Source organism: Carcharhinus amblyrhynchos, chromosome 35 (assembly GCF_965287045.1).
Source record: "Carcharhinus amblyrhynchos chromosome 35, sCarAmb.v2.hapA, whole genome shotgun sequence".
NCBI classification, from domain to species: Eukaryota; Metazoa; Chordata; class Chondrichthyes; order Carcharhiniformes; family Carcharhinidae; genus Carcharhinus; species Carcharhinus amblyrhynchos.
In genome coordinates, this window is record NC_137358.1 from 14432972 (window position 1) to 14460916 (window position 27945).

Here is a 27945-nt window from a genome sequence, read left to right on the forward strand (position 1 = left end):
GAATGAATTTTTTAAAAGCTCATATAGCAAGAGGCTGCACCCACTGCATTACTTGACCATTCTCATACGAGACAATAAAGGTAAATGCCTAATTTTAGAGGATGCGGGGTCCACTTACAGAAAAACCAGGTAATACTGAATCTGAGAGGCTCTGTACAGACCAGAAATTTGTAATCAGCTTGAATTAAATTTTTACAAAGGTGATTTAGATGCGGGGGAGCTTGCAGGTTTTTGTAGTAACTGTCTCTGATATGCCTTGTCACTGTTTGTTAACTCTTTCCAGCGAATGCTTCAATCATTTTTTTTGCCATTTATTTAGGAGGGGTGACTGAACAGACCACGCCTGTGCCAAAGCCACGTGACCGCCCACAATCCCTTACGGACAGGTGAGTGTCTGTGTGCAGATAGATTAGTCAGTGCCTTTCCCTCGATAGGTTTCATCCCTGTTAGAAAGAAACATGTATTGGAGCGGCACGGTGGCACAATGGTTAGCACTGCAGCCTCACAGCGCCAGGGATCTGGGTTCAATTCCTGGCTTGGGTCACTGCTTGTGCGGAGTCTGCACATTCACCCCGTGTCTGCGTGGGTTTAAGAACATAATAAGAACATAAGAAATAGGAGCAGGAGTAGGCCATCTGGCCCTTCGAGCCTGCCCCGCCATTCAATAAGATCATGGCTGATCTGTCGTGGCTCAGTTCCACTTTCCCGCCCTCTCCCCATAACCCTTAATCCCCTCTCTTATCAAAAACCCATCAACCCGCTTCTTAAAAATATTTAGCGAGGCAGCCTCCACCACTTCAACGGGCAGAGAATTCCAGAGATTCACCACCCTTTGAGTGAAGAAGTTCCTCCTCAACTCCGTTCTGAACCGCCCCCCCTTTATCTTGAGGCTGTGCCCCCTAGTCCTACTGTCTTTTTTGAGCGGGAAGAGTCTTTCCACCTCTATCCTATCCATCCCATTCATCATCTTATACGTCTCAATGAGATCTCCCCTCATTCTTCTAAACTCTAACGAGTACAAGCCTAGTTTATTCAGCCTCTCCTCATAGCTCAACCCCCTCAACTCCGGTATCAGCCTAGTAAACCTCCTCTGCACTCCCTCCAGGGCCAAAATATCCTTGCGCAGGTGCGGCGCCCAAAACTGCACACAGTACTCCAGCTGCGGCCTCACCAATGCCCTATACAGCTGCAGCAAGACCTCCCTACTTTTATATTCAATCCCCCTCGCTATGAAGGCCAGCATCCCATTCGCCTTCCTGACCACCTGCTGCACTTGCAGGCTGGGTTTTTGCGACTCATGCACAAGGACCCCGAGGTCCCTCTGCACCGTCGCCTGCTGCAGTTTTTCGCCACGTAAGTAATAGTCCTTCCTACCATTCTTCCTACCAAAGTGGACCACCTCACACTTGCCAACATTAAATTCCATTTGCCATTTCCTGGCCCATTCGCCCAGCCTATCTAGATCCTTCTGCAGACTCTCCACACCCTCCGCACAATTTGCCTTTCCCCCAATCTTGGTGTCATCAGCAAATTTCGACACCCTACACTCGGTTCCCTCCTCCAGATCATCTATATAAATGGTAAATAGCTGAGGCCCCAGCACCGACCCCTGGGGCACCCCACTCGTCACCAACCGCCAATCCGAATAGCACCCATTGACCCCCACTCTCTGCCTCCTATTTGACAACCAATCCTCTATCCACGCTAACACCCTACCCCCAACTCCATGTCCTCTGACCTTCTGCAGTAACCTCTTGTGAGGTACCTTATCAAACGCCTTCTGAAAATCCAGAAAGACCACATCCACCGGCTCTCCTCTATCCACCGCCCTAGACACATCCTCATAGAACTCCAGTAAATTTGTCAGACACGACTTCCCTTTAATGAAACCGTGTTGCGTCTGCCCTATCAAGCAATTCCCTTCAAGATGCCTCGCAATTTCCTCCTTAATGACGGATTCTAACATTTTACCTACCACAGACGTTAAACTAACCGGCCTGTAATTCCCCGCCTTTTGCCTGGCACCCTTCTTAAACAACGGCGTAACATTAGCCGTTTTCCAATCCTCCGGCACTTCCCCGGAATCCAGCGACGTCTGGAAAATAACCACCAAGGCATCCACTATCACCTCCGCCATTTCTTTCAGAACCCTCGGATGCATTCCATCCGGTCCTGGGGACTTGTCCACAATCAGCCCCTCCAGTCTGTCGCGCACCACCTCTCTAGTAACAGTAATGTCATTAAGACCCTCCAGTCCTACCACCTTTCCATCGCTAACACCCGGCAAATTATTCACGTCCTCCTCCGTGAAGACAGAAACAAAAAAGTTATTCAAGACCTTAGCCATATCCCCATCCCCTACCACTAGGTCCCCTTTCTCATCCGCTAAGGGACCAACGTTCACCCTAGCCAGCCTCTTCCTTTTTATATATTTATAAAAACTCTTGCTATCCTTTTTTATATTAAGCGCTAGCCCAGCTTCATAGCTTCTTCTACCCTCCTTTATCAACTTTTTTGTCAATCTTTGTTGACATTTAAACCTTTCCCAATCCTCTTCTCGCCCACTGCTCTTAGCGACTCTAAATTCCTCCGCTTTTAATTTAACACTTTCCTTCACCTCCTTCGTTATCCACGGCTTATTACCTCTCTTCCTACTGTCCTTTTTAACCATCGGAATAAATTTCTGCTGAGCACCAAGAAAGATCTCCTTAAAGATCCTCCACTGCTCCTCAGCAGACCTACCTTCCAACGCGCTCCCCCAGTCCACATTCGCCAATTCTTCTCTCATCCTACCATACTCCCCTCTATTCAAACAAAGGACGCGTGTCCGGGAACCCACTTTCTCCTCCTCCATCTGCAACAGAAACTCCACCATACAATGATCACTCTCTCCAAGAGGATCCTTCACCTCAAGTTCCTAATTCTACCCGCCTCATTACATAGCACCAGATCCAAGATAGCTCGCTCCCTCGTCGGCTCCAACACACACTGTTCCAGGAAACTATCCCGGCAGCATTCCAAGAACTCCTCCTCGAGCCCACCTCGTCCAACATGGGTCGACCAATCAATATGCAGATTGAAATCCCCCATAACTACTGCCGTCCCATTCCTGCACGCCGCACTTATTTGCGCGTTAACAGCCCGCCCCACCTCCAGATCATTATTCGGGGGCCTATAGACGACACCCACCAGCGTCTTCCTCCCTTTGCTGTTCCTAATCTCCACCCACAACGATTCCACTTTCTGCTCTTTGGCTCCGATATCATCCCTTGCTACCACCTTGATGCTGTCCTTAATCAGCAGAGCTACGCCACCCCCTCTTTCCTCCTGCCTATCCTTCCTAAACACTTGATAGCCCTGTACATTCATCTCCCAGTCCCTGTCACCTTGCAGCCACGTCTCTGTAATGGCCACCAGATCGTATCCATTTGTGTCGATCTGCGCCACCAGCTCATCCACTTTATTCCGAATGCTTCGTGCATTCAGATAAAGCGCTTTCATCCCAGCCTTCTTCTGGACCCTATTTGCCATAACGCCACCACTTGGGACATCCTCAGCCTCTTCCCTTACCTGTACCCTATCCTTAACTGTAGACCTCCTAACATCACCTACCCTCGCACCCTCCCCCCCCCTAATTAGTTTAAAGCCCTGTCTACAGTCCTCTTTACTCGATTCGCCAGCACTCACAGTTTCCTCCGGGTGCTCCAGTTTCCTCCCACAGTCCAAAAGACGTGCTGGTTAGGTGCATTGGCCATGCTAAATTCTCCCTCAGTGTTCCCCTGAACAAGTGCCAGAGCGTGACAACGAGGGGATTTTCGCAGTAACTTCACTAAAGTATTAATGTAAGCCTACTTGTGACAGTAATAAAAATAAATTTAAAACTTAAACTCTACTGGAATAGACCTTGTAGTTACAGGGAGCTGGGCATATGCAAGAATAACTTAAAATCTCTACAGTACAGAAGGAGGCTATTTGGGCTATTGAGTCTATACCGACCATAGTCCCACCCAGGCCTTATCCCCACAACCTCACACATTTACCCTACTAACACTCCTGACACTAGGGTCAATTTAGCATGGCCAATCAACCTAACCCGCACATCTTTGGAGTGTGGGAGGAAACCAGAGCACCTGGAGGAAACCCACGCAGACACAGGGAGAATGTACAAACTCCACACAGACTGTGACCCTAGTTGGGAATCGAACCTGGGTCCCTGACGCTGAGAGGTAGCAGTGCTAACCACCGTTCAGGGAGCAAGGTGCTGTTACCAGTTAATACGACAGTGATAGGTGTGATTTTGTTTTTTTATCTGGTGAGTGACGGCTTGCTGCTTTCACTCACTGGATCAAAGCTTTGTGCAAGAGAAAGGAATCCACTGCTTGCTCAGGCCAATTCCAGTCTCTGAACATAGGAATCCCATCAACTTCTTTCTCGATGAGTCTCCAGTCCAGTAATTATCATTCCCCTAAATGGATCCTTTGGCACAAGGTGCTTGTTTGTACAATTCAGACTGGTTGATGAAGCCAAAACATGCTTTATTGGGAGAATTTATTGTTCAGTCTCACAGCTCCCCTCCTGCACAGCCCAGTGTCCCCGCTATCCCCGATTCATACACTCTTCTTGCAAAATAAAGAAATGAAACTAATAGAAGGGGTGACAGCCCCTGCTGGGCCCCTATAACAAAAGCAAAACTTTCAAAAGAAACTTGTACAATTAAATAAAATGTCATTCCTGAACCTACGACACACTCCAACCCTGGGGTGCCCACTGAGTGGGAAGACCTCAGGCAGTGGGCACCTTGTGCTCCCTCTCTGGGGTCCAGAGCTGCAGGAGATCCCCTATATGTACTCTCAATAAAACAAATAATCCGAAAATAAACTATTAAGTCCTGGTGGAGCACTGCAACTGAAACAAAACATCAAAGGAAGGCACCTCATTCAGCTGTACAAAATTCTGAGGGATATGGATCGGAAGGAACTTTTCCCTTTGGTAGACAGGTCAATGACCAGGTAAAGGGCAGGAGATTTCAAGGGGATTTGTGGAAAATCTTTTTCACCCAGAGGTGGTTGGGAAACTGGAACTCACTGCCTGGAAGGGTGGTAGAGACGGGGAACCCTCACAACATTTAAGAAGTATCTAGATGAGCATTTGAAATGCCACAGCATACAAGGCTACGGACCAAGTGTTGGAAAATGGGACTGGATTAGCATAGTGTTTGATGGCTCCTTTCATAGAATCCCTTCAGTGCAGAAAGAGGCCATTCAGCCCATTGAGTCTGCACCGACAACAATCCCACGTCCTATCCCCGTAACCCCACATATTTACCTTACTGGTTCCCCTGACAGTAAGGGTTAATTTAGCATGGCCAATCCACCTAACCTGCACATCTTTGAAGTGTGGGAGGAAACCAGAGCACCCAGAAGAAACCCATGCAGACACAAGAAGAATGTGCAAACTCCACACAGACAGCGTCCCAAGGCCGGAATTGAACCCGGGTCCCTGGCGCTGTGAGGCAGCAGTTCTAACCACTGTGTTACCGTGCCATCCCATGTGCTGTAAAACTCTGTGACTCTGAAACGTAACCAACTAAACCGAAATATCATTCGTGGGGAAGATGATACACCCAGTGTCCACCTGTTGCTGAAGGCTTTTATTCTGCCATCATATCCTTCTTGATATAATATGCTTGTCCGGTTTTCTCATAAATCCATCTATAAGACCATAAGAACTAGTAGCAGGAGTGGGCCATCTGGCCCCTCAAGCCTGCTCCGCCATTCAATAAGATCGTGGCTGATCCTTTTGTGGACTCAGCTCCACTTACCTGCCTGCTCACCATAACCCTTAATTCTTTTACTGTTCAAAAATTTATCTATCCTTGCCTTAAAAATATTCAATGAGGAGCCTCAACTGCTTCATGGGCAGGGAATTCCACAGATTCACAACCCTTTATGTGAAGGAGTTTCTCCTCAACTCAGCCTAAATCTCCTCCCCCTTATTTTGAGGCTATGCCCCCAGTTCTGGTTTCACCCGCCACTCATCTTCTTTTGAACTATTCCCTTCATAATTGTATATGTTTCTATAAGATCTCCCCTCGTTCTTCTGAACTCCAATGAGTATAGTCCAAGTCTACTCAGTCTCTCCTCATAAGTCAATCTTCTCAACTCCGGAATCAACCTAGTGAATCTCCTCTGCACCCCCTCCAGTGCCAGTATATCCTTTCTCAATTAAGGAGACCAATACTGTACACAGTACTCCAGGTGTGGCCTCACCAGCACCTTATACAGCTGCAACATAACCTCACTGTTTATAAACTCCATCCTTCTAGCAATGAAGGACAAAGTTCCATTTACCTCCTCAGTTACCTGCTGCATCTGCAAACCAGCTTTTTGCGATTCATGCACAAGGACATTCAGGTCCCTCTGCACAGCAGCATGCTGTAATTTTTTACCGTTTAAATAATAGTCCATTTTGCTGTTGTTGTACCAAAATGGATGACCTCACATTTGCCAACGTTGTACTCCATCTGCCAGACCCTTGCCCACCCACTTAATCTATATTATTCACTTCAACCACTCTCTGCAGTAGTGAGTTCCACGTCCTCACCACTCACTGGGTAAAGAATTTCTGAATTTCCTGGTGGAATTTTTGATGATGTTATGTCGATGGTCTCTAGTTATTCTCTTCCCATAAGAGGAAACCTAATGGTTAGACTGCTACTTCACAGCGCCAGGGACCCGGTTCGATTCCAGCTTATCACTGGATGGGAGGCTGGTTTGCGTGATGGATTGGGCTACCTTCACGACCTTTTGTAGTTCTTTGCGGTCTTGGGCAGAGCAGGAGCCATACCAACCTGTGACACAACCAGAAAGAATATTTTCCTCCCACAGTCCAAAAATGTGCAGTTAGGTTGATTGGCAATGCTAAAATTGACCCTAGTGTCAGGAGGATTAGCACGGTAAATGTGTGAGGTTATGGGAATAGGGCCTGGGTGGGATTGTGGTTGGTACAGACTTGATGGGCCAAATGGCCTCCTGCACTGTGGGATTCTATGAAACATGTATGCAGTACTCTGTGCGGTCTAACCATGGTTCAATATAAGTTTCGATTCTATCCCTCTCGATATAAAGCCTAGTTCTTGCTTTGCATTTTTTATGGCCTTCCTAATCAGTCCGACAACTTGCAGTGATTGATATATTTATTCCCCAAGATCCCATTGCTCATTTTCCTGCCAAAACCTAAGCTTGCAACTCTGAGGTAATACGTGACTTCCGTAGTCTCCCTACCAAAATGTGCAGTCTTGCTTTCATCTGTTGAAACTCTTTTCATAGTTATTTGCCCATCATAAAGTTTATTGATGTCATCTTGTAACTTGTTGGAATCCTGCTCAGTATAGACTATGCCCTTCCAATTTGGTGTTTTAGAAAGACTTTGAGCAATGTTTCTGCTGCTATTCCCTCCGCTGTTCTCCAGGGAATCTAAGAGCAATCTTCCCCAGCCCAGATAAGAACAGTAGCACCACCAGCCTCAGGCTAGCTGCCGGTTTTTGATGAATCCTTATCCCAGTTGCACTCAGCAAGTTGATGTGTTCCCTGAAGTTGGCCTCCTTTGGCATTTCAGGATGTATCAGTGTACTAAAACTGCAGATAGGGGCAAAAAACAGCTGCTTCCTTAGAGTTGTGTTTCAGTTAAACATCATGATCCCCTGAAGCCTCCGGACGCATCATCTCCTGGGGGAGGTAAACGTAACAGGTCGATAGCATTCTGAGGCCAGGTCGTTAATTGTAAACAGTAGTGGTCCCAGCACTGATCCTTGTGGAACACCACTCTGCACCTTCTGAATAACAACTCCCACTCCCCTCTTTCTGTTACTTGAGAAAGAATAGACTGGCACTGGGTGAGGGGAGACTGATTCCGGAGTTGCAAGGGTTGGCTTATGAGGGGAGACTGAGTAGACTGGGACTATACTCATTGTGGAATTCAATAGAATGAGGGGAGATCTTATAGAAACATATAAGATTATGAAGGGAATAGAAAAGATAGAAGCAGGGAGGTTGTTTCCACTGGCAGGTGAAACCAGAACTAAGGGGCATGGCCTCAAAATAAGGAGGACCAGATTTAAGATTGAGTTGAGGGGGAACTCCTTCACACACAGGGTTGTGAATCTGTGGAATTCCCTGCTCGGCTCGAGGGGCCAAATGGCCTATTCCTGCCTCTAGTTCTTATGTTCTTGCGTCTTGAATCCAGCTGGAAATCCATTCAGTCCCTTGTCTCCTGACTCCACATTCTCTGACATCTATTAGTCACTCATGTGACTTTTGAAAATCCAGATAAATTGTATCTACTATGTTACCATTGTCCACCCTCTGTTACCTGCTCAATAAGGTTGGTCAAGCAAGCTTTTCCTGTTAGAAACTAATGCTGACTAGTCACTATATTTCTCATTTCTAAATATTCTTCTATTCTTTCCTTTAGGAATTCTATTATATTCCCTATCACTGATGTCTCATTATTCTCTGGAAGTGATATGTCCTCCTCCTTAAATATAAGAATTATATTAGTTATCCCCCCAGGTCTATGGCACTATACTTTTTACTACAAACTGTTAAACACAATGAGCAATGTTTCTGCTGCTTTTCCCTCTGCTGTTCTCCAGGGAATCTAAGAACAATCTTCCCCAGCCCAGATAAGAACAGTAGCACCACCAGCCTCAGGCTAGCTGCCGGTTTTTGATGAATCCTTATCCCAGTTGCACTCAGCAAGTTGATGTGTTCCCTGAAGTTGGCCTCCTTTGGCATTTCAGGATGTATCAGTGTACTAAAACTGCAGATAGGGGCAAAAAACAGCTGCTTCTTTAGAGTTGTGTTTCAATTAAACATCATGATCCCCTGAGGCCTCCGAACACATCAGCTCCTGGGGGAGGTAAACGTAACAGGTCGATAGCATCCTGAGGCCAGTTCAAGGGAAAAAAGAATTCTCTTGAAGTCCCTTCTCCAACATACCTGAAGGTGACTGAAATAAATCCCAGGAGACCACAGAGCACATGAGTCACAGCAGCCAATACACCAACTTCCCTCAGTATAGTGCAACATTAACCTCAAAGACAGGTACAGCTGACCTCGGTCCATCAGCTAGCAACTCTTCCAAAGGTTCAGAAACTGAATAAAGAAATCACCTGACATCTCGAACGATAATGTTTACATCACTTGTAATCATTTTCATGGAAACCGTGTTGCTGATGCTCCCTAACCTATCTAATATTTATTTATTATTTATTAACTGTCACAAGTAGGCTTACGTTAACACTGCAATGAAATTCCCCTTGTCGCCACATTCCGGTTCCTGTTCGGGTACACTGAGGGAGAATTTAGGTTGATTGTATCGGGGGATTAGCAGGGTAAATATGTGGGGTTACAGGGTCTGGGTGGGATTGTGAACGGTACAGACTCAATGGGCTAAATGGCCTCCTTCTGCACTGTGGGGATTCTATTCTAAGAAAATCAAGATTTACCTGACTAGGAGCCAGTGTCGGTCAGTGAGCGCAGCAGTGAGATATGAACAGCATTTGGTGCAAATTAAGAGACGGGATGTCGAGTTTTGGACTTAGCCTGTGTATTTATTTTTGTAATATAGAGACCAGAATTGTGCACCGTACTCAATGTGGTCAAACCAAGGCTCGATACATTTAACATAACCTCTCTACTTTCCAATTCTGTCCTACTAGACATGAACCCCAATGCTTGTCTTAAATCTTGCTAACACGCATTGCTGCTTTGTAATTTAAGAATCTGTACTTCTAGATCTCTCTCTGCTCCTCAACTCCATTTGGACTCCCATTTTCCCAGTAGTATGAATTCTTCCTCGAATAACAAGCCACCTCTCACTTACCTACATTAAATATCACTTACCCAATGTAACAAATCGTTCATGTCATTCTGCATTTTGCTGCAGTTCTCCTCTGTGTTAACAAGGATGCCTAATTTAGTATCATACAAATTGTACTTTGTTTCTGCAGTCCAGCCTGTCGGTGAGAATGGTGAACAGCAAACCAGCACCTCTCACTGTTCAGCAGCACTCCCCAACTGAGTAACTACCTCCAAAGCCTTACTCTGTTTTCCATTTTGTAGCCAGACTGCAAACCATTTTGCAACTTGCCGCCAGGCTCTGACCTAAGTCACGAGACTTTATTGAAGGCTGTGGCTAGAAGAGCAGGTCAGAGGCTGACGATTCGACTGATTGAGGCTGTATGAGGAACGACCCCTCAGTTAAGTGAGGCAAGATTGGGCTTCCCCTCCAAAGCCCTGGCTCCATCAGTGTAAAATCACCAGCAGATCGAGGCAGGTGGGATACTGAAGGGAATCCCAACTCCTTCTCCCACTTCAGAACACGCCAGGGTTCGGGGGGGGGGCATCAAATTCTGACCTTCGGATTCATATTGGTTGTGAAATTGTAGGACTGATTAGGATTATATTCATCAGAGTTTAGAACATGAGAGGGGCTCTCGTAGAAACTTATAAAATTCTAAAAGGATTAGACAGGGTAGATTTGGAAAGAATGTTCCCGATGATGGGGGAGTCCAGAACTTGGGGTCGTAATTTGAGGATAAGGGGTAAACCTTTTAGAACTGAGGTGAGGAGAAATTTCTTCATCCAGACAGTGGTGAATGTGTGGAATTCACTCTCATAGAAAGTAGCTGAGGCCAAAAGAAGAAATTAGATATAGCTCTTGGGACTGAAAGGATATGAGGGGATCAGGATATTGAATTTGATGATCTGCCATTTTCAAAATGAATGGCGGAGCAGGAATGAAGACCCAGTGGCCTCCTCCTGCTTCTAGTTTCTGTATTAATGTTACTCAGAGACTGCCTGAGATGAAGCCAGTTAGCAAAGAGGATTTTAAGCTCCAGCACTCCCCCTCCCTTTGCTTGCTGGCTAGTGCAGTCCCAGTGGGATGTTTACTGGTGATCACATACGTCTGTTCTTTGGGCAATTATCTTTGGAAAATTCCACATCTCAGTAATCATCTTAGCTTCTTGTTGAGTCAGATTTATTATTTCAAAGTCTGCTGCAGCAGTACAGTCACAGACACAGCTTAAATAACTTGCATCTGGCAGGGAATGCAACCACTGTTACAAATCTGTAATTATAGGATTCTTATATTTCACAAAATATCATTCCCTTAAGCAAGGCATCAAGCAAGTGTTTGCATATCTTGACAGGAAAGGGATGCAACTTTTAAGGTTTGTATTAAGGATTTCTCCATTGTGTCTCACAAAATAATGCCACTGCTTCCAAGTGGAGCATTTGAACTTTATGAAGTGGCCATATTATAGAATCCCTGCTGTGCAGAAGGAGGCCATTTGGCCCATCGAGTCCACATTGACACTCTGAGCACCTTACCTAGACCCCCTACCCTACCCAATTCCCCTTAGCCCATACATGGCTAATCCATCTAATCTACACATCTGTGGACACTTAGGGGCAGTCCACCTAACCTGCACATCTTTGGACCGAGAGCAAACCAGAGTTCCCAGAGGAAACCCACGCAGACGTGGGGAGAACCAAACCTGACACAAACAGTGACCCGAGGCTGGAATTAAACCCTGGCGCTGTGAGGCAGCTAACCACTGTGCCACCCCTTACTTTTAAGGGTTGGTTGGATATTTTTTAAAGTTTATTTATTAGTGTCCCTTGTAGGCTCACGTTAACACTGCAATGAAATTACTGTGAAATTCCCCTAGTCGACACACTCCGGCACCTGTTCCAGAACACTGAAGGAGAATTTAGCACAGCCAATGCATCTAACCAGTACACCTTTCTGTGGGACTGTGGGAGGAAACCGGAGCACCTGGAGGAAACCCACGCAGACACGGGGAGCACGTGCAGACTCTGCACAGACAGTGACCCAAGCCCGGAATCGAACCTGGGTCTCTGGCACTGTGAAGCAGCATTGCTAACCGCCTTGCCACCGTGCCGCCCTGTAATTTGAGCCTTGAGCCCAGATTGTGTCATCACCACTGTGCTACAGTAGTAATTGATAAAAGTTAAATTTAGCAAAGGACCATACAAACAGAAGAATTAGGAGCAGGGTAGGCCATTCAGCCCCTCAAGCCTGCTATACCATTTGATAACACCATGGCTGACCTGATTGTGGGCTACCTTCCTGCCTGCCAATACTCTTTAAATCTATTTAACTCTGATAGCAACTATACGGTTTCAGAATTATAGTGAGTTTGGTTTGAAAGGAGGCAGAGTGATGGACATGTTTTCTGACCATTTATTTGTTCCCAACAGGAAAGGAGATACCAAATCTAAGGAACATCCTTGGATTGCCTTGGTGAATACCGAATCGAAGCGAAGGCCTGCGCCTCCCCGGCCTGGAGCCCCAGCCAGGCCCAGCAGTGCTCAGCAGGAGAGCACACAATCCCTCTCCCTAAACCCATTCGATATGGATGATGAGGAGGAAGCTAACAACACATCTGAGAATGTGCCGAGCGCGGCGTTGACAGAAACAGCTCCCAAATCTAACCACCCATGGTATGGGATTCAGCTTGCCAACAGCCCAAGGAGCAGGAAGAGACCAGCACCCCCAGCACCCAATGCATCACCCTCAGGTGAGCCTGCCATTGAGTTATTGCTCTCTGCTCTGCTGGTGGGGGTTTGAAGTAGATGTTTGTAGTATATTTAAGAGAGGATTGTATTCCTATTAAATAGATAACCATCAGTAGCAATCCTTCCCTGATTATTGAATAGTGCACCACACCCAGAGCAATACTGGTACTCATTGATTGATGAGTGTCTGTCCAATATGGATTTGAAGAGAGTCTCTATCAGAAATCATTACTGTTTATAAAACGGGCCGCTCTTTTCCCCTTTAGGTACTTAGCTTTGTATGCTCTGTATCCCCTTACTATTGGGAGAGGGAGGCTAGTGCTGCAGTTTATAGAAGAAATGGTGGCACGGTGGTTAGCACTGCTGTCTCACAGCACCATGGACCCAGGTTTGATTCCAGCCTTGGGTGACCAACTGTTTGGAGATTGCACATTCTTCCCGTGTCTGCATGGGTTTCCTCCAGGTGCTCCAGTTCCCTCCAAAGATGCGCAGGTCAGGTGCATTGGCCATGGTAATTTATCCCTCAGTGTCCCAAGATGTGCAGGTTAGGTGGATTGGCTGTGCTAATATGCCCCATAATATTCAAAGATGTGTAAGTTAGGGGGAATTAGTGGGGTAAACGTGTGGGGTTACGAGGATAGGACGTGGGAATGGGCCTGGGTAAGATGCTCTGTCAGAGAGTCGGTACAGACTCAATGGGCTGAATGGCCTCCTTCTGCACTGTAGGGATTCTATGATGGATTCTATGAAGCCAAAACATATCCATCTCTATCCAAGGACAGACGTTCTGCAGCTGAGCAGCAGGAGGGGGTGGGAGGGCGGTCTGTAAGATATTCTGGCACTGGCAATGTCAACTGCCTCATACGGAATGTAAACCGCTGGCTCAGTGCACTGCTTTTCCTCCTCCTGGATCATTCTGCCTCTCCCTACCTACATAAATATTCACAAAATGTCACCAGACGTGCCTTCCCGTCAACTGCAGCTTCAAATCTGTCAGCCTTCGTATTCGCCGAGCTGATGTTAAGGTATGTGTGTGTGTCTCTATATATTAGGGGGAAGGCTATGGCCCACTGGGATTATGATTAGATTATTAATCCAGAAACTCAGCTATTGTCCTGGGGACCCAGGTTCGAATCCCGCCACGGCAGATGGTGGAACTTGAATTCAATTTTTAAAAATCTGGAATTAAGAATCTACTGATGACCACGAAACCATTGTCGATTGTTGGGAAAACCCATCTGGTTCACTAATGTCCTTTAGGGAAGGAAATCCTTACCTGGTCTGGCCTACGTGTGACTTTAGAGCCACAGCAAACTGGTTGACTCGCAACTGCTTCTGAAGTGGCCAAACCACTCACCATTACCTTCTCAAGGGCAGCCAGGAATGGGCAATAAATGCTGGCCAGCCAGTGATACCCACATCCCATGAATGAATAAAGAAAATATATATTTGTATACCATTGACCTGGTCTCACCACTGGCCTGCAGCGTGTCAATGAAATTTGTTTTTGGCTGCATTATCCCACTTTTACCCCTGTTGCAGCTTATTAAGAAATGTAATAAATCAGGGTTGGTGACTTAGGGCACGGTGAAATGCTGTTTTACGCAGTGTGTTGTGATCTGGACTGCATCAGCCTGAAAGGATTAGTGGAGACAGATTCACTGGCAAGCTTCTTGGGAGAGTTGGATAAGTGCTCAAAGGGAAAAAAGTTAAGCAAGGCTGTTCCAAAAGAGCAGAAGCGTGGGATTTATTGCATCGCTGTAGCCAAATGGCCCCCCCTTGTCTGGTTCCTGCTCTATGTCGCATCGTTTACAAATATTTTTTTAAAGAGGCCCAGGACAGGTTCCTATGGGGAGAGGGTCTCCCCAGAAAGATTTTTTTATCCTATTTTTCAGTTTCTCTATTGCGCATTTTGTTTATTTGTTCATGGGATGTGGGCGTCGCTGGCTGGGCCAGCATTCATTGCTCATCCCAAGACTCAACCACATTGCTGTGGCTCTGGAGTCAACATGTAGGCCAGGCCAGTAAGGGCAGCAGATTTCCTTCCCCAAAGGACATTAGTGAACCAGGTGGGTTTTTCCGACAATGGTGTCATGGTCATCATTAGAAATTTAATTCCAGATTTTTTTATTGAATTCAGATTTCACTATCTGCTGTGGGATTCGAACCCGGGTCCCCAGAGCATTGCCCTAGGCCTCCTGATTACTAGTCCAGCAACAAAATCGCTGTGTCACTGCCTCCCCTTTGCAGAATCAGTTCTGCAACAATCGGACAATTTGTCAATACTCCAGGAGCCTTAACTTTCCCTATCGCTCTCGCAAAGAAATTTGTTGAGAGCGTTTTGTGAATCTAAAACTCCACTGGGTCACTTGCCCTCTGCCATGAGCCTGGCCACCAGGAAGACTTGGCCAGTTTTATTTGTGAAGTAATACGGCTCCTAGTCATCCCAGTGCATGGCGGCATAGTGGTTAGCATTGCTGCCTCACAGCGCCAAGGACCCGGGTTCGATTCCAGCCTCGGGTCACTGTCTGTGTGGAGTTTGCACGTCCTCCCCTTGTCTGTGTGGGTTTCCTCCAGGCGCTCTAGTTTCCTCCCACAGTCCAGAGATGTGCGGATTAGGTGGATTGGTCATGCTAGATTGACCCTTAGTGTCAGGGGGATTGGCAAGGTAAATATGTGGGGTTAAGGGGATAGGGCCAGGGTGGGATTGTTTCTGGTTCAAGCTCGATGGGCTGAATGGCCTCCTTCTGCACTGTAGGGATTCTATGTACCAAGCCTGCCTTCACTATTGTTTGGTAAAGTGCTGGTTGAGTGTGTACCTATACTGTTCAATAACTCATCATATGAGTCAGACGGTGAAATAATTTGTGATACAGCAGTAGATTTGGGATAAGATCTATTCCAATTAGCTTCGCAATCTGTAAATATTGGAGCCAAATATACTGAAAATACTGGAACTAACAATGACTGAATTTTGTATATTGTCCCCTACAGGAGGTGGTTGGAGTTAATTTCATTTCTTGCTATTGTAAGGAATAACGTATTATGAATGCAAGCCCTCCCACAGAGGCCTTCCATATCTCGTTAATACGAGCGATTGAATGTTAATTTCTCTGTTCTTTCCAGTTGAACTGCTTTTTAAAAGCTTTATCAACAGTTGGTATTGGGCAGCACAGTGGGTTAGCACTGCTGCCTCACAGCACCAGGGACCCGGGTTCAATTCCCTGCTTGGGTCACTGTCTGTGCAGAGTCTGCATGTTCTCCCCATGTCTGCGTGGATCTCCACCGGGTGCTCCAGTTTCCTCCCACAGTCTGAAAGACATGCTGGTTAGCTGCATTGTCCATGCTAAATTCTCCCTAAGTGAACCCGAGAGTGCGCTGGAGTGTGGCAACTCGGGGATTTTCACAGTAACTTCATTGCAGTGTTAATGTAAGCTTGCTTGTGACACTTATGAATACATTTAAAAATAAACTTTATTGCAGTGATGTGAATGAAATGAACCTACATTTCCAATTTATATTCATTCCTGAGCTTGAGAGGACTAGAGTTCAGAGTTATTCATCTTTTTCAGCCTCTCGCTCGCTCCGGTTTCAGACCCATGATCATTCTGCCTCCGAAACCAGCCCATCCCCATCCCTCAGCATGGAGAGTATTCCCGGGAATTCGGCAAAGTCCACTCCAGAGCTGCACAGAAAGTTTGGAGCTGAGACAGCTGATGAGAGTCCAGCGGTGGCGGCCAGTGAAAGTCCAGCAGTGGCGGCCAGTGAAAGTCCAGCAGTGGCGGCCAGTGAAAGTCCAGCAGTGGCAGCCAGTGAAAGTCCAGCAGTGGCAGCCGGTGGGAGTCCAGCGGTGGCGGCCAGTGAAAGTCCAGCAGTGGCGGCCGGTGGGAGTCCAGCGGTGGTGGCCAGTGAAAGTCCAGCAGTGGCGGCCGGTGGGAGTCCGGCAACCAATAGGAGTCCAGCAGTGTCTACCAGTGGGAGTCCAGTGGTGTCGACCAGGGGGAGTCCAGCAGCCGGTGGGAGTCCAGCGTTGTCGACCAGGGGGATTCCAGCAGCCAGCGAGATTATGATTACCGAGAGTCCTACGCCATCCAACCATCACAGACCTCCACCAAAACCTCCAGTCAGCCGTAGTCCCAGGTTACCTGCTCATCCATCCCCAGAAACAAACAGACTGAAAAACCCCAACACTGACCCTCAACCAAAGGTAGGTTATCACAGTGTCTGATAAATTGGATTCTGCATTTCCTTCTGTCAGGAATACCAACACATGTTCCACATAGGTTGCCTCCTGCAGTAGTGAAGAGCGAGACGGCTATGAGACACGGGTCATTTATTCACATTTAATGCACTGGGGATGCAGCACTGATCCAGGGATTGGCGGATGCAAGTTCTTCAACCCAAGAATTTCCCTCAATCCCGTGTGTCTGATGTTCCGATGGCGGGAGAGTCCAGAACTTGGGGTCATAGTTTGAAGATGAGGGGTAAACCTTTTAGAACTGAGGTGAGGAGAAACTCCTTCATCTAGAGAGTGGTGAATGTGTGGAATTCACTACCACAGAAAGATAACCCTTCAGCATTCCTCTCATTCTTTTGCCAAACCCTTTAAAACTATGTTCTGTAGTTATTTCTTTCTGTCCTGTATATCCAGGCTGCTCATAATTTTATAGACTTCAGTAAAACCTTGCCTGTGTTCACAGCAGATTTTATTTATATAGCACTTTTAAGGTCATAAAATCCCAGGGTGGTATCGCAGTAACCTTATAAAACAAAATATGACATAGACACGCAAAAGGATATTAGGTTAAATGACCAAAAGCTCAGTCGAAGTGGTAGATTTGAATTAATGTTTTAGTAGAGGAAAGTAAAGTAGGGAAGAGAAGAGGTGTGGGGTAGGTATAGGGCGATTCAGATCAAACATGCTCAAGTGGCCAGAATCGCAGACGCAGAGATTACCCCGGCGGGGCTGGAGAAGATTACAGAGTGAGGACAAGAATGGCAAAGCCATGGAAGGATTTGAAAACAAGGATAAGAATTTCAGGACGGTGTCATTTGCCTGATCTTCAACCAGTGTTGGCTGGTGAGGACAGGGCTGACAAGGCAAAGGGACTTGGTGCTGGTTAAAACATGGGCAGTAGGAGTTCTGGATGACCTGAAGTTAACTGCAGGTCGAATTTGGGAGACCAACGGTAGAGCGTTGGAATAATCAAGTTTAGACGCATGAGTGAGGATAGATAAGCTGAGATAGGACCTTGGCGAAAATAGACAGTCTTCGTGATATGAGGTCAGAAGCTCATCCTGGGGTCAGATGTGACACCCAGATTGCAAACAGCTGGCTTCCCTAATTTCCTTTTTAACTTCGCCCCTGCAGTTTCTGTACTGCTCCTCCAGGCTTTCTGTGGAATTGAACTCTCTATCAAACATAAACTTGGGCGGCATGGTGCCATAGTGCTTAGCACTGCCACCTCACAGCGCCAGGGACTCAGGTTCGATTCCCAGACTTGGGTCACTGACTGTGTAGAGTTTCCTCCAGGTGCTCCAGTTTCCTCCTTAAATCCAAAGATTTGAGGGTTAGGTGCATTGGCCATGCTGAGTTCTCCCTCAGTGTACCCGAACAGGTGCTGGAGATTTTCACAGTAACTTCATTGCAGTGTTAATGTAAGACTACTTGTGACTAATAAATAAACTTTAACTTCCTTTTCTTTTTGCCTTATCCTATTCTGTTTGCTCTTTAACATCAGTGGGATCTAGTTTTGGGGGTTCCATCTTTGTTGCTTTGTGGAAATATATTTAACCTGAACTCTTACAATCTTCTCCTAAAAAATCTCCCACTATTCTGTCACTGATTTACCTTTAAGCAGGTGTTTCCAGTACAATTTTCCTCAACCACCTCCCAGCTTTGCTAAATTGACCTGCCCTCCCAGTTAAAAACATTTATTCTGGGTTCCTCTTCATCAGACATGCAGATTAGGAGCAGGAATAGGCCATTCAGCCCCTCAATTCTGCTCCGTCATTCAATAAGATGATGGCAGATCTAATTGTAACATCAACCCCACATTCCCATCTACACCAATAATCTGTCACCCCCTTGTTCATCAAGAATCTATCTCACTCTGATCTATATGACTCTGCTTCCATAGCCTTTTGAGGAAGAGAGTTCTAAAGACACTAAGGGCCAATGTAGTAAAGCCAATCCACCTAACCCACACATCTGTTGGAGTATAGGAGGAAATCGGAGTACCCAAAGGAAACCCACAGGGAGAATGTGCAAACTTCACACAGTCACCCAAGGCTGGAATTGAACCCAGGTCCCTGGCACTGTGAGGCAGCAATGCTAACCACTGTGCTGCTCAAAGTTTAGTACCTTTGCGATCCTAATTTTTAAGTTTATCCTCAGATCTCTGAAACCTGCCTGCATGAACTCACCCTCTTTCTTACCTGTTGTTGGTACCGATATGGACCATGACCACTGGCTGTTCATCCACCCCCTCAGTGTGCTGTGCAACAACTTAATGATACCCTTGAACTTGGGAGGCAATATATCATCCTTCAGTCTCATCTGCTGTCATTGCCCTAACTATCAAACCCCTGCTCACACTCTCACCTACCCAAACTCTGTGAATGGATCCCAAATCGCGAGAACTTTAGAAGATTATAACTGGGGAAATTATCTTTGTTCAGGAAAGGAATTACTTTCTTTTTGTTTTGCAGTCTTCATGCAAAGAAAATCCATTTGATAGGAAATCCAGTCCAGCTGGACAGACTGCCCCACCTCGCCCATCGAAAGGGCCAAAGCCAGCTCGCCCACCAGCACCCGGCCATGGATTCCCATTAATCAAACGCAAGGTAAGATCTTTCACTGAACCAACATTCCCAATACCAAAAACACCAACATCTAATGCTGATAAAGAGCAATTGCCTGAGAGCACTGGGCTCCCTCTGCCAGCATATGCAAGCTTTCTTTCTCCCTCCCTCCCATGTTGTGTGTCCATCGGTTGCTGTTCGTACCAGCTGTGAGGTTGTGCCGTTAGGCTGATCCCTGCCTCCTGCTAGCTGATTTCCCCCTCCTCCCACCCCTCATCTCACTCTCCTTTCACCACTTACTACTGAGCATCCCAACTGGAAAGCTCCCATTCACTGTTTAAAGGTTTAAACAAGATGTACGAGGAAGGTTTTTTTACACAGGGCGCGGTGGGTGCCTGGAACTCGCTGCCAGAGAGGGGTAGAGGAAGCAGATACAATAGTGAGTTTTAAGGTGCATCTGGACAAATGCATGAATAAGATGGGAATAGAGGGATATGGTCCCCGGTAAAGTAGAAGGTTTTAGTTCAGAGGGGCAGCATGGTCGGTGCAGGCTTGGAGGGCCGTAATTTTCTTTGTTCTGCTATTCTTACAGCATATTGACATTGATCAGTGGCACAGAAACAACTGCATTAGTTTCCCCCTCATAGTTCCCTTTAGGCCATGCAGCCCCTAAGATTTATTGAGGCAACTAGCACACCACTTCATAGCCTCTGTCCACTCGATATCAGCTGTGGCTCAGTAGTTGCTGCCAACCTTCTCAACCAGAAGGCCGCGGGTTTTGGAGCACAACATTCCACACTGGCACTCCAGTACTGAGGGAGTGCTGCACTGTAGGACGAGCCTTCACAACTTCGCAATAAATAACCCATCGGATAAAAGCAGAACACTGCGGATTCTGGAAATCCGATCTAAAAACAAGTGAAGAATTATAATCAAGTCCCAAAGTTAACTCTGTTTCTCTCTCCATGGATGCTAACAAACTTGATGAGTATTTCCAACACTTGGGGTGAGGGAGTGCAGTTCTCTCCAAAAAAATTGTAAGTGCTGAATTGGTGGGACAAATAGTCTAAATCATGACTATTTTTCAGTGGGAGTTCAGACTTGAATCTCCCACACTCTGTGCAATGTGGAGGTCACAATTGTGAATATCATTAAAAGCTCGGGGGTGGGGTCTAATCACGTCGGAGTCTGACAATTCCAGAACACTCTGCGCATGCGCAGTGACCCCGCATTGTCAGCCTGCAGTTTGCTGGCCAGCCCAGGACTGTGTGCGTGCGTCTCTGTGTGTGCGTGCGAATGGAGATTTCGATGGCTCACTGGGAGAACCTGCGGCAGGAGGTGCTGGAAAATTCTGGCCAGTGTGAACCATTAGCACATTCAGTTGTGCCCTGTGCATACATGTGGGTACTCGCTGACTGTGTTGTGTGTGTGTGTATATAACTGGTTCTCACACTCAGATTGGTTTTCCATTTTATGGAACATTAGGAGGATATTTGGGCAGGACTATTCGTGGTGGACTATTGGCATGGCATTAAATTTGCTTTCACTTCAAATGGGAAAAGTTTTGCCTGGTGCTGTGCCAGCCAAGTGAAAATCTGGCCAAACTCTGCAACTGATCCAGAGCAAATGGCATTGAGTAGTGTGTGTTCTTCAATCTGAACCTCAGCTCTGCCCTTTGAGGATGATTCACATTTCTCTTTCCTGGCGTATTCCATTCATTTGTAAACGATTCACAATCGATCAGAGTCATGGAACTCTGCCTCTTATGATTGTCCAGGTGCACGCGGATCAGTATATTCCAGAGGAGAATATTCAAGGAGAGTTGGAACGACTGGAGCAGAGTCTGGATGAACTGGAACACCGCGGAGTTGCACTGGAGGAGAAGCTACGCAGCTGTGAAAATGGTGAGTTCGGCACACAGTCAAAGTCAGAGTTGGCTGGATTAGCTAGAGTGCGAGGATTAGAGGGCGTAGATTTAAGGTTTTGGGCTAGAGATGTGGGGGAGATTGTGAAGAAGAACTTGCTTTACGTAGGGAGCGGCAATGACCTGGAACACATTGCCTACAAGGGTGTTAGAAGCGGATGTGACAAATGATGTCAAAAGGGGATTCATAAAATATAGAATCCCTACAGTGCAGAAGGAGCCTGCACCGACCACAATCCCACGCAGGCCCCATCCTCGTAACCCCCATGTGTTTATCCTGCTAATCCCCCTGACACTTGGGGACAATTTAGCATGGCCAATCAAACCTAACCCACATATCTTTGGACTGTGGGAAGAAGCAAGAGCACCTGGAGGAAACCCACGCAGACACGGGGAGAATGTGCAAACTCCACACATAGTGACCCCGGGCCAAAATTGAACTCTGGCCCCTGCTGCTGTGAGGCAGCAGTGCGAACCACTATGATACCATGGATTTGTAGTTGAGGGAAATCAACTTGCAGAGCTATGGGAGACTGTAGTTGAAAGGGATTGACTGGGTTATTGTATGGAGAGCATGGATGCTATGGATGAAATAGGCCTATGCCCTGATATGGTGACACATCACGGGGAGAACGTGCAAATTCCACACGGACAGTGACCCAAGCTGGGAATCGAACTCAGGTCATTGCAGGTAAGAGACAGCAGTCCTTGCCACCATGCCATCCAGGGGTCAGGAGGATTAGCAGGGTAAATGAGGGAATAGGATCTGGGTGGGATTGTGGTCAGTGCAGACTTGATGGACCAAATGGCCTCTTCTACTGTGTGGATTCTATAATCTATGATCTATTCTACAGAAATACTATCTCTCTTAGTAAGGGCAGAAGTTTTTTTAGTTTAATTAGGGCATCGTGATCGGTACAGGCGTGAAGGGCTGAAGGCCCTGTTCCTGTGCTGTACTTTGTGCTTTATTTATTCTAACAGAAGATGGCCTGCTGATCAGCTGGCAGGAGGAGAATTCATATCAGTTCAAACCAAGCTGCACAGCAGCTTCTACATGTAACTCAAATCTATTATGTATAATGGTTTAAGGACCTCGGGAGGGAAAAGCCACAGAGGGTTTTGAAAATGAGGATAAAACTGTGTGAGGGAATGGGGGAGCTGAGGGTGAGGCAGACGGGGGAGTAGCAATGATTCTCAGAGGGGAAACGGGCCACGGCACATCTCCAATCAGCATTTATTGTCTTTTTGCATCCTCCCCCAGATCAGGATGAAGATGATCTCCTGGTCGACTGGTTCAAACTGATCCATGAGAAGCACATGCTGGTTCGCCGGGAGTCAGAGCTCGTTTACACGTGAGTACAGACAGTCAGAAGCTTTATCCCAGAGTGGAAGAGTCAATTACTAGGGCACATCGGTTTAAGGTGCAGGGGGCGAGGTTAAAGGAGATGTACGAGGCAAATTATTTTACACAGAGGGACAGAGGGTGGTGGGTGCCTGGAACTCACTGACAGAGGAGGCAGTGGAAGCAGATACGATAGTGAGTTTTAAGGGGCGTCTGGACAAATACATGAACAGGATGGAAATAGAGGGATATGGTCTTTGGAAAGGTGGGGGGTTTTAATAAGAACATAAGAAATAGGAGCAGGAGTAGGCCATCTAGCCCTTCGAGCCTGCCCCGCCATTCAATAAGATCATGGCTGATCTGTCGTGGCTCAGTTCCACATTCCCGCCCTCTCCCCATAACCCTTAATCCCCTCGCTTATCAAAAACCCATCAACCCGCATCTTAAAAATATTTAGCGAGGCAGCCTCCACCACTTCGCCGGGCAGAGAATTCCAGAGATTCACCACCCTTTGAGTGAAGAAGTTCCTCCTCAACTCCGTTCTAAACCGCCCCCCCTTTATCTTGAGGCTGTGCCCCCTATTCCTACTGTCCTTTCTGAGCGGGAAGAGTTTCTCCACCTCTATCCTATCCATCCCATTCATCATCTTATATGTCTCAATGAGATCTCCCCTCATTCTTCTAAACTCTAACGAGTACAAGCCTAGTTTATTCAGCCTCTCCTCATAGCTCAACTCCCTCAACTCCGGTATCAGCCTAGTAAACCTCCTCTGCACTCCCTCCAAGGCCAAAATATCCTTGCGCAGGTGCGGCGCCCAAAACTGCACACAGTACTCCAGCTGCGGCCTCACCAATGCCCTATACAGCCACAGCAAGACCTCCCTACTTTTATATTCAATCCCCCTCACTATGAAGGTCAGCATCCCATTAGCCTTCCTGACCACCTGTTGCACCTGCAGGCTGGGTTTTTGCGACTCATGCACAAGGACCCCGAGGTCCCTCTGCACCGTCGCCTGCTGCAGTTTTTCGCCATGTAAGTAATAGTCCTTCCTACCATTATTCCTACCAAAGTGGACCACCTCGCACTTGCCAACATTAAATTCCATTTGCCAGTTCCTGGCCCATTCGCCCAGCCTATCTAGATCCTTCTGCAGACTCTCCACACCCTCCGTGCAATTTGTGCGAATAATTCAGTTGGGCAGCATGGTCAGTGCAGGCTTGGATGGCCGAAGGGCCTGTTCCTGTGCTGTAATTTTCTTTGTTCTTTGTACTTCCAAGGCCCAAAGGTGTGGAGTTGTTTAACATAGAACATAGAACACTACAGCACAAACAGGCCCTTCGGCCCACAAGTTGCGCCGATCACATCATCACCTACCAACCTACAGACCTATCTATAACCCTCAATCTCATTAAACCCCATATACTCATCCAGAAGTCTTTTAAAAGACCCCAGCGAGTTCGCCTCCACCACCACTGACGGCAGCCGATTCCATTCACTCACCACCCTCTGAGTGAAAAACTTACCCCTAACATCACTTCTGAACCTCCCTCCCCGCACCTTAAATCTGTGTCCTCTCGTAGCGACCATTTCAAACCGGGGAAATAGCCTCTGAGAGTCCACCCTATCTATTCCTCTCAACATTTTGTAAACTTCTATCAGGTCGCCTCTCAACCTTCGTCTCTCCAGGGAAAAGAGTCCCAGCTCCCTCAACCTAACTTCATAAGGCATGCCTCCCAGTCCAGGCAACATCCTTGTAAATCTCCTCTGCACCCTTTCAATAGCTTCTACATCCTTCCTATAGTGAGGCGACCAGAACTGCGCACAATACTCCAAATGAGGCCTGACAAGGGTCTTATAAAGTTCCAGCATTACCTCCCGACTCCTAAACTCAATCCCTCGATTAATGAAGGCCAGTACACCATACGCCTTCTTGACCACCTCCTCCACCTGCGAGGCCGATTTAAGAGTCCTGTGGACCCGGACCCCAAGATCCTTCTGCTCCTCAACACTACTCAGACTTCTGCCCTTGATAGTGTACTCGTTCATCCCGTTGGTTCTGCCAAAATGGACGACTACACATTTATCCGCGTTGAAGTCCATCTGCCACTTCTCCGCCCAGTCCTGCATCCTATCTATGTCCTGCTGCAACTTTTGCCATCCTTCCAGATCATCCACAACACCACCGACCTTCGTGTCATCAGCGAACTTACTTACCCATCCCTCCACTTCCTCATCCAGGTCATTTATGAAAATGACAAACAACAAGGGTCCCAGAACAGATCCTTGAGGCACTCCGCTGGTGACTGACCTCCATTCAGAAAAAGCCCCATCCACAACCACTCTCTGCCTTCTGCAGGCAAGCCAGTTCTGGATCCACAAGGCCAAAGGCCCTTGGATCCCATGCCCTCTCACCTTCTCAAGAAGATCCCATGCCCTCTCACCTTCTCAAGAAGGTGAGAGGGCATTCCAAAAAATTTTTTCATTCCAAAAAAGTCTGTTTTCCTTTATTTTTGATGCCGTGTCTCAGATACCTGCAGCACAATAACCCTGCGCATGTTAGGTGCATCCTGAGAGCAAAGGGCCCTGGCTTTGCCATACCCCTGTACTCTTTGGGGACGATCAGGAATTGCCAAGCTGTCTCTGACCTGGAGGAAGGTGTGTGAAGGAAAGTTTTAAAGTTTAAGTTTATTAACTATTGTCACAAGTAGACTTACCTTAACACTTCAATGAAGTTACTGTGAAAATCCCGCCGTCACCGCACTCCAGCACCCGTCCGGATACACTGAGAGAGAATTTAGCACGGCCCATGCACCTAACTAGCACTTCTTTCAGACTGTGGGAGAAAACCGGACCTCCTGGAGGAAACCCACGCAGACATGGGGAGAACACGCAGACTCCACACAGACAGTGACCCAAGCCAGGAATCAAACCCAAGTCCCTGGCACTGGAGAGAGGAAAGGGATTGCTGTCTTTGGTCAGATCATTGTATCACTTGTCAACATGGGGTAACCTTGTTATTGAAATTAGGGGCAGTTAGTGGAGGCAATGGCCTAGTGGTATTATTACTAGATTATTAATCCAGAAACTCAGCAAATGTTCTAGGCACCCGGGTTCGAATCGTGCCACAGCAGATGGTGGAATTTGAATTCAATAAAAAGTATCTGGAATTACAAATCTACTGATGACCATGAAACCATTGTCAATTGTTAGAAAAACCCATCTGGTTCAGTAATGTCCCTTAGGGAAGGAAATCTACCGTCCTTACCTGGTCTGGCCTACATGTGACTACAGAGCCACAGCAATGTAGTTGACTCAACTCCTTCTGAACAAGGGCAGCTAGGGATGGGCAATAAATACTGGCCCAGCCAGTGACACCCATGTCCCACAAATGAATTTTTAAAAAATCATTATCCTCTGCACTCCTGTGTAAGCTTTGAGTTGTACGAAGCGGTCAGTATTTCCACCTTATGCACAGCTGAGAGATATATTTTGGGTAATTTAAATGAAGCAGAGCAATGGCGCTATGTTCCCACTCTTACTGTTCTCCTCCTTTCCCCCTCCTCTGCTCCTCCCCCCTCTCTCTGCCCCTCCCCCCTCTCTACTCTCTGCCCCTTACGCTGCTTCCTCTCTCAGGACCAAGAGTGGCTGAGTGCTGATATGTCAGACAAGTCCTTCTGTTCTGGCCCAGGCCACTGTTTCCATTTAGCACTAGGAGATTAAACCAACAGGTTGTCCCAGCTCCTTATCAGTGATCCAACCGGTAGTAGTGAGTCAGCAAGAGTGGGTAGATGGTAAGGGAATGATGCTAAAGTCATTGGACCCAGATCACCCAGTCGCATTGGCTTAGTGAAGGAATATTGAAAGGTCTGGATATAGTGGACATGAGGAAGATGTTTCCGTTAGTTGGAGAGAGTAGCCTCAGAGTAAAGGGACGACCCTTTAGAACCGAGTTGAGGAGGAATGTCTTCAGTCAAGAGGGTGGTGAATCTGTGGAATTCATTGCCACTGAAGGCTGTGGCAGCCAGGTCATTCAGTGTATTGAAGATAGATAAATAGGTTCTTGATTGGTAAGGGGATCAAAGGTTATGGAGGAAAGGCAGGGAAATGGGGTTGAGAAACTTATCGCTGTGACTGAATGGCAGAGCAGACTCAATGGGCCAAATGGCCTAATTCTGTTCATTTATCTTATGGACTAATGGAATTGTAAATGGATGGTCTATAATGATTGCCTTAACATCTATAACCATCTATAACAATTGCTATTTGGAGTTGTATTACCGAGGAGGCTGTATGAGCCTCCTCAACCTGTTATAGTGATGTGAACCCTGTTTTATTTCCCAGTTTCAAGCAGCAGAATCTAGAGGAGCGACAGGCTGACGTGGAGTATGAATTACGCTGCCTACTCAACAAACCAGGTTAGTGACCGCCACAGAGCACACTGAGAGAATTACCTCCCGCACTCGCAGTTCCCTCCGGCTGATCACTGCTTCCGTTGTCCCTGCAGAGAAAGACTGGACAGACGAGGATCGAGCACGAGAGACCGAGTTAATGCAGGAGCTGATTACGGTCATTGAGCAGAGAAATGCCATCATCAACAGCCTGGATGAGGACCGACAGCGGTAATGGAATCAGTAATTAGGCTGCTAGGGAGGCGGGGAGCTGAAAGGCTGCGGATACTGGGGGACTGGCCTCCTGTGGGGAGGGATTAGCACTAGATATTGAGGTATGGGCTTCCAGTAGAGATACTGGCTCAGGATATTGGAATGCAGAGATCCTGTAGGTGTAACTGACACACCATATGGGGATACCAGGGTCCTGTATGGGTAACTGGCATACGATGTTGGGGTACAAAGTTCGTGTAGGGTAACTGGCACACTACTGGGGAATCAGGCTTCTGTAGGGGTAACTGGCACAGGATATACTGATACCAGTTTCTTGTAAGGGTAACTGGCACACAATATTGGGGTACAAAGTTTCAGTACTGGTAACTGGCACAGGATATTGGGGTTCCATCATTCTGTAGGGGTAAGTGGCACAGGATGTAGGTGTACAAGGTTCCTGTAGGAATAACTGGCACACAGTATCGGGGTACAAAGTCCCTGTAGGGGTAACTGGCACAGGATATTGGGGTACCAGGGTCCTGGCACAGGATATTGGGTTGCAAGCTTCCTGTCTGAGAGTGGTGAACACAAGGTAGTGGAGAATTTCTTGATTTTTCCAAAGCTGTGTACGAGAGAGACCTGGGAGGTTAATTCTCACGTTATTAT

The 27945-nt window shown here is 47.0% G+C and overlaps 1 protein-coding gene across 1 annotated transcript in view; it reads left to right on the forward strand.

Moving 5' to 3' along the window:
* micall1a (MICAL-like 1a) overlaps positions 1 to 27945 on the forward strand; it is an 87378-nt gene that overhangs the window by 55588 nt on the left and 3845 nt on the right. The window contains exons 7-14 of the mRNA XM_080217518.1: positions 320 to 386; positions 12291 to 12610; positions 16181 to 16815; positions 19320 to 19454; positions 21190 to 21316; positions 22598 to 22688; positions 27020 to 27093; positions 27183 to 27297. Of these exons, the coding sequence (XP_080073644.1) occupies positions 320 to 386; positions 12291 to 12610; positions 16181 to 16815; positions 19320 to 19454; positions 21190 to 21316; positions 22598 to 22688; positions 27020 to 27093; positions 27183 to 27297 (1564 nt within the window). The remainder of the gene's footprint in view (positions 1 to 319; positions 387 to 12290; positions 12611 to 16180; positions 16816 to 19319; positions 19455 to 21189; positions 21317 to 22597; positions 22689 to 27019; positions 27094 to 27182; positions 27298 to 27945) is intronic.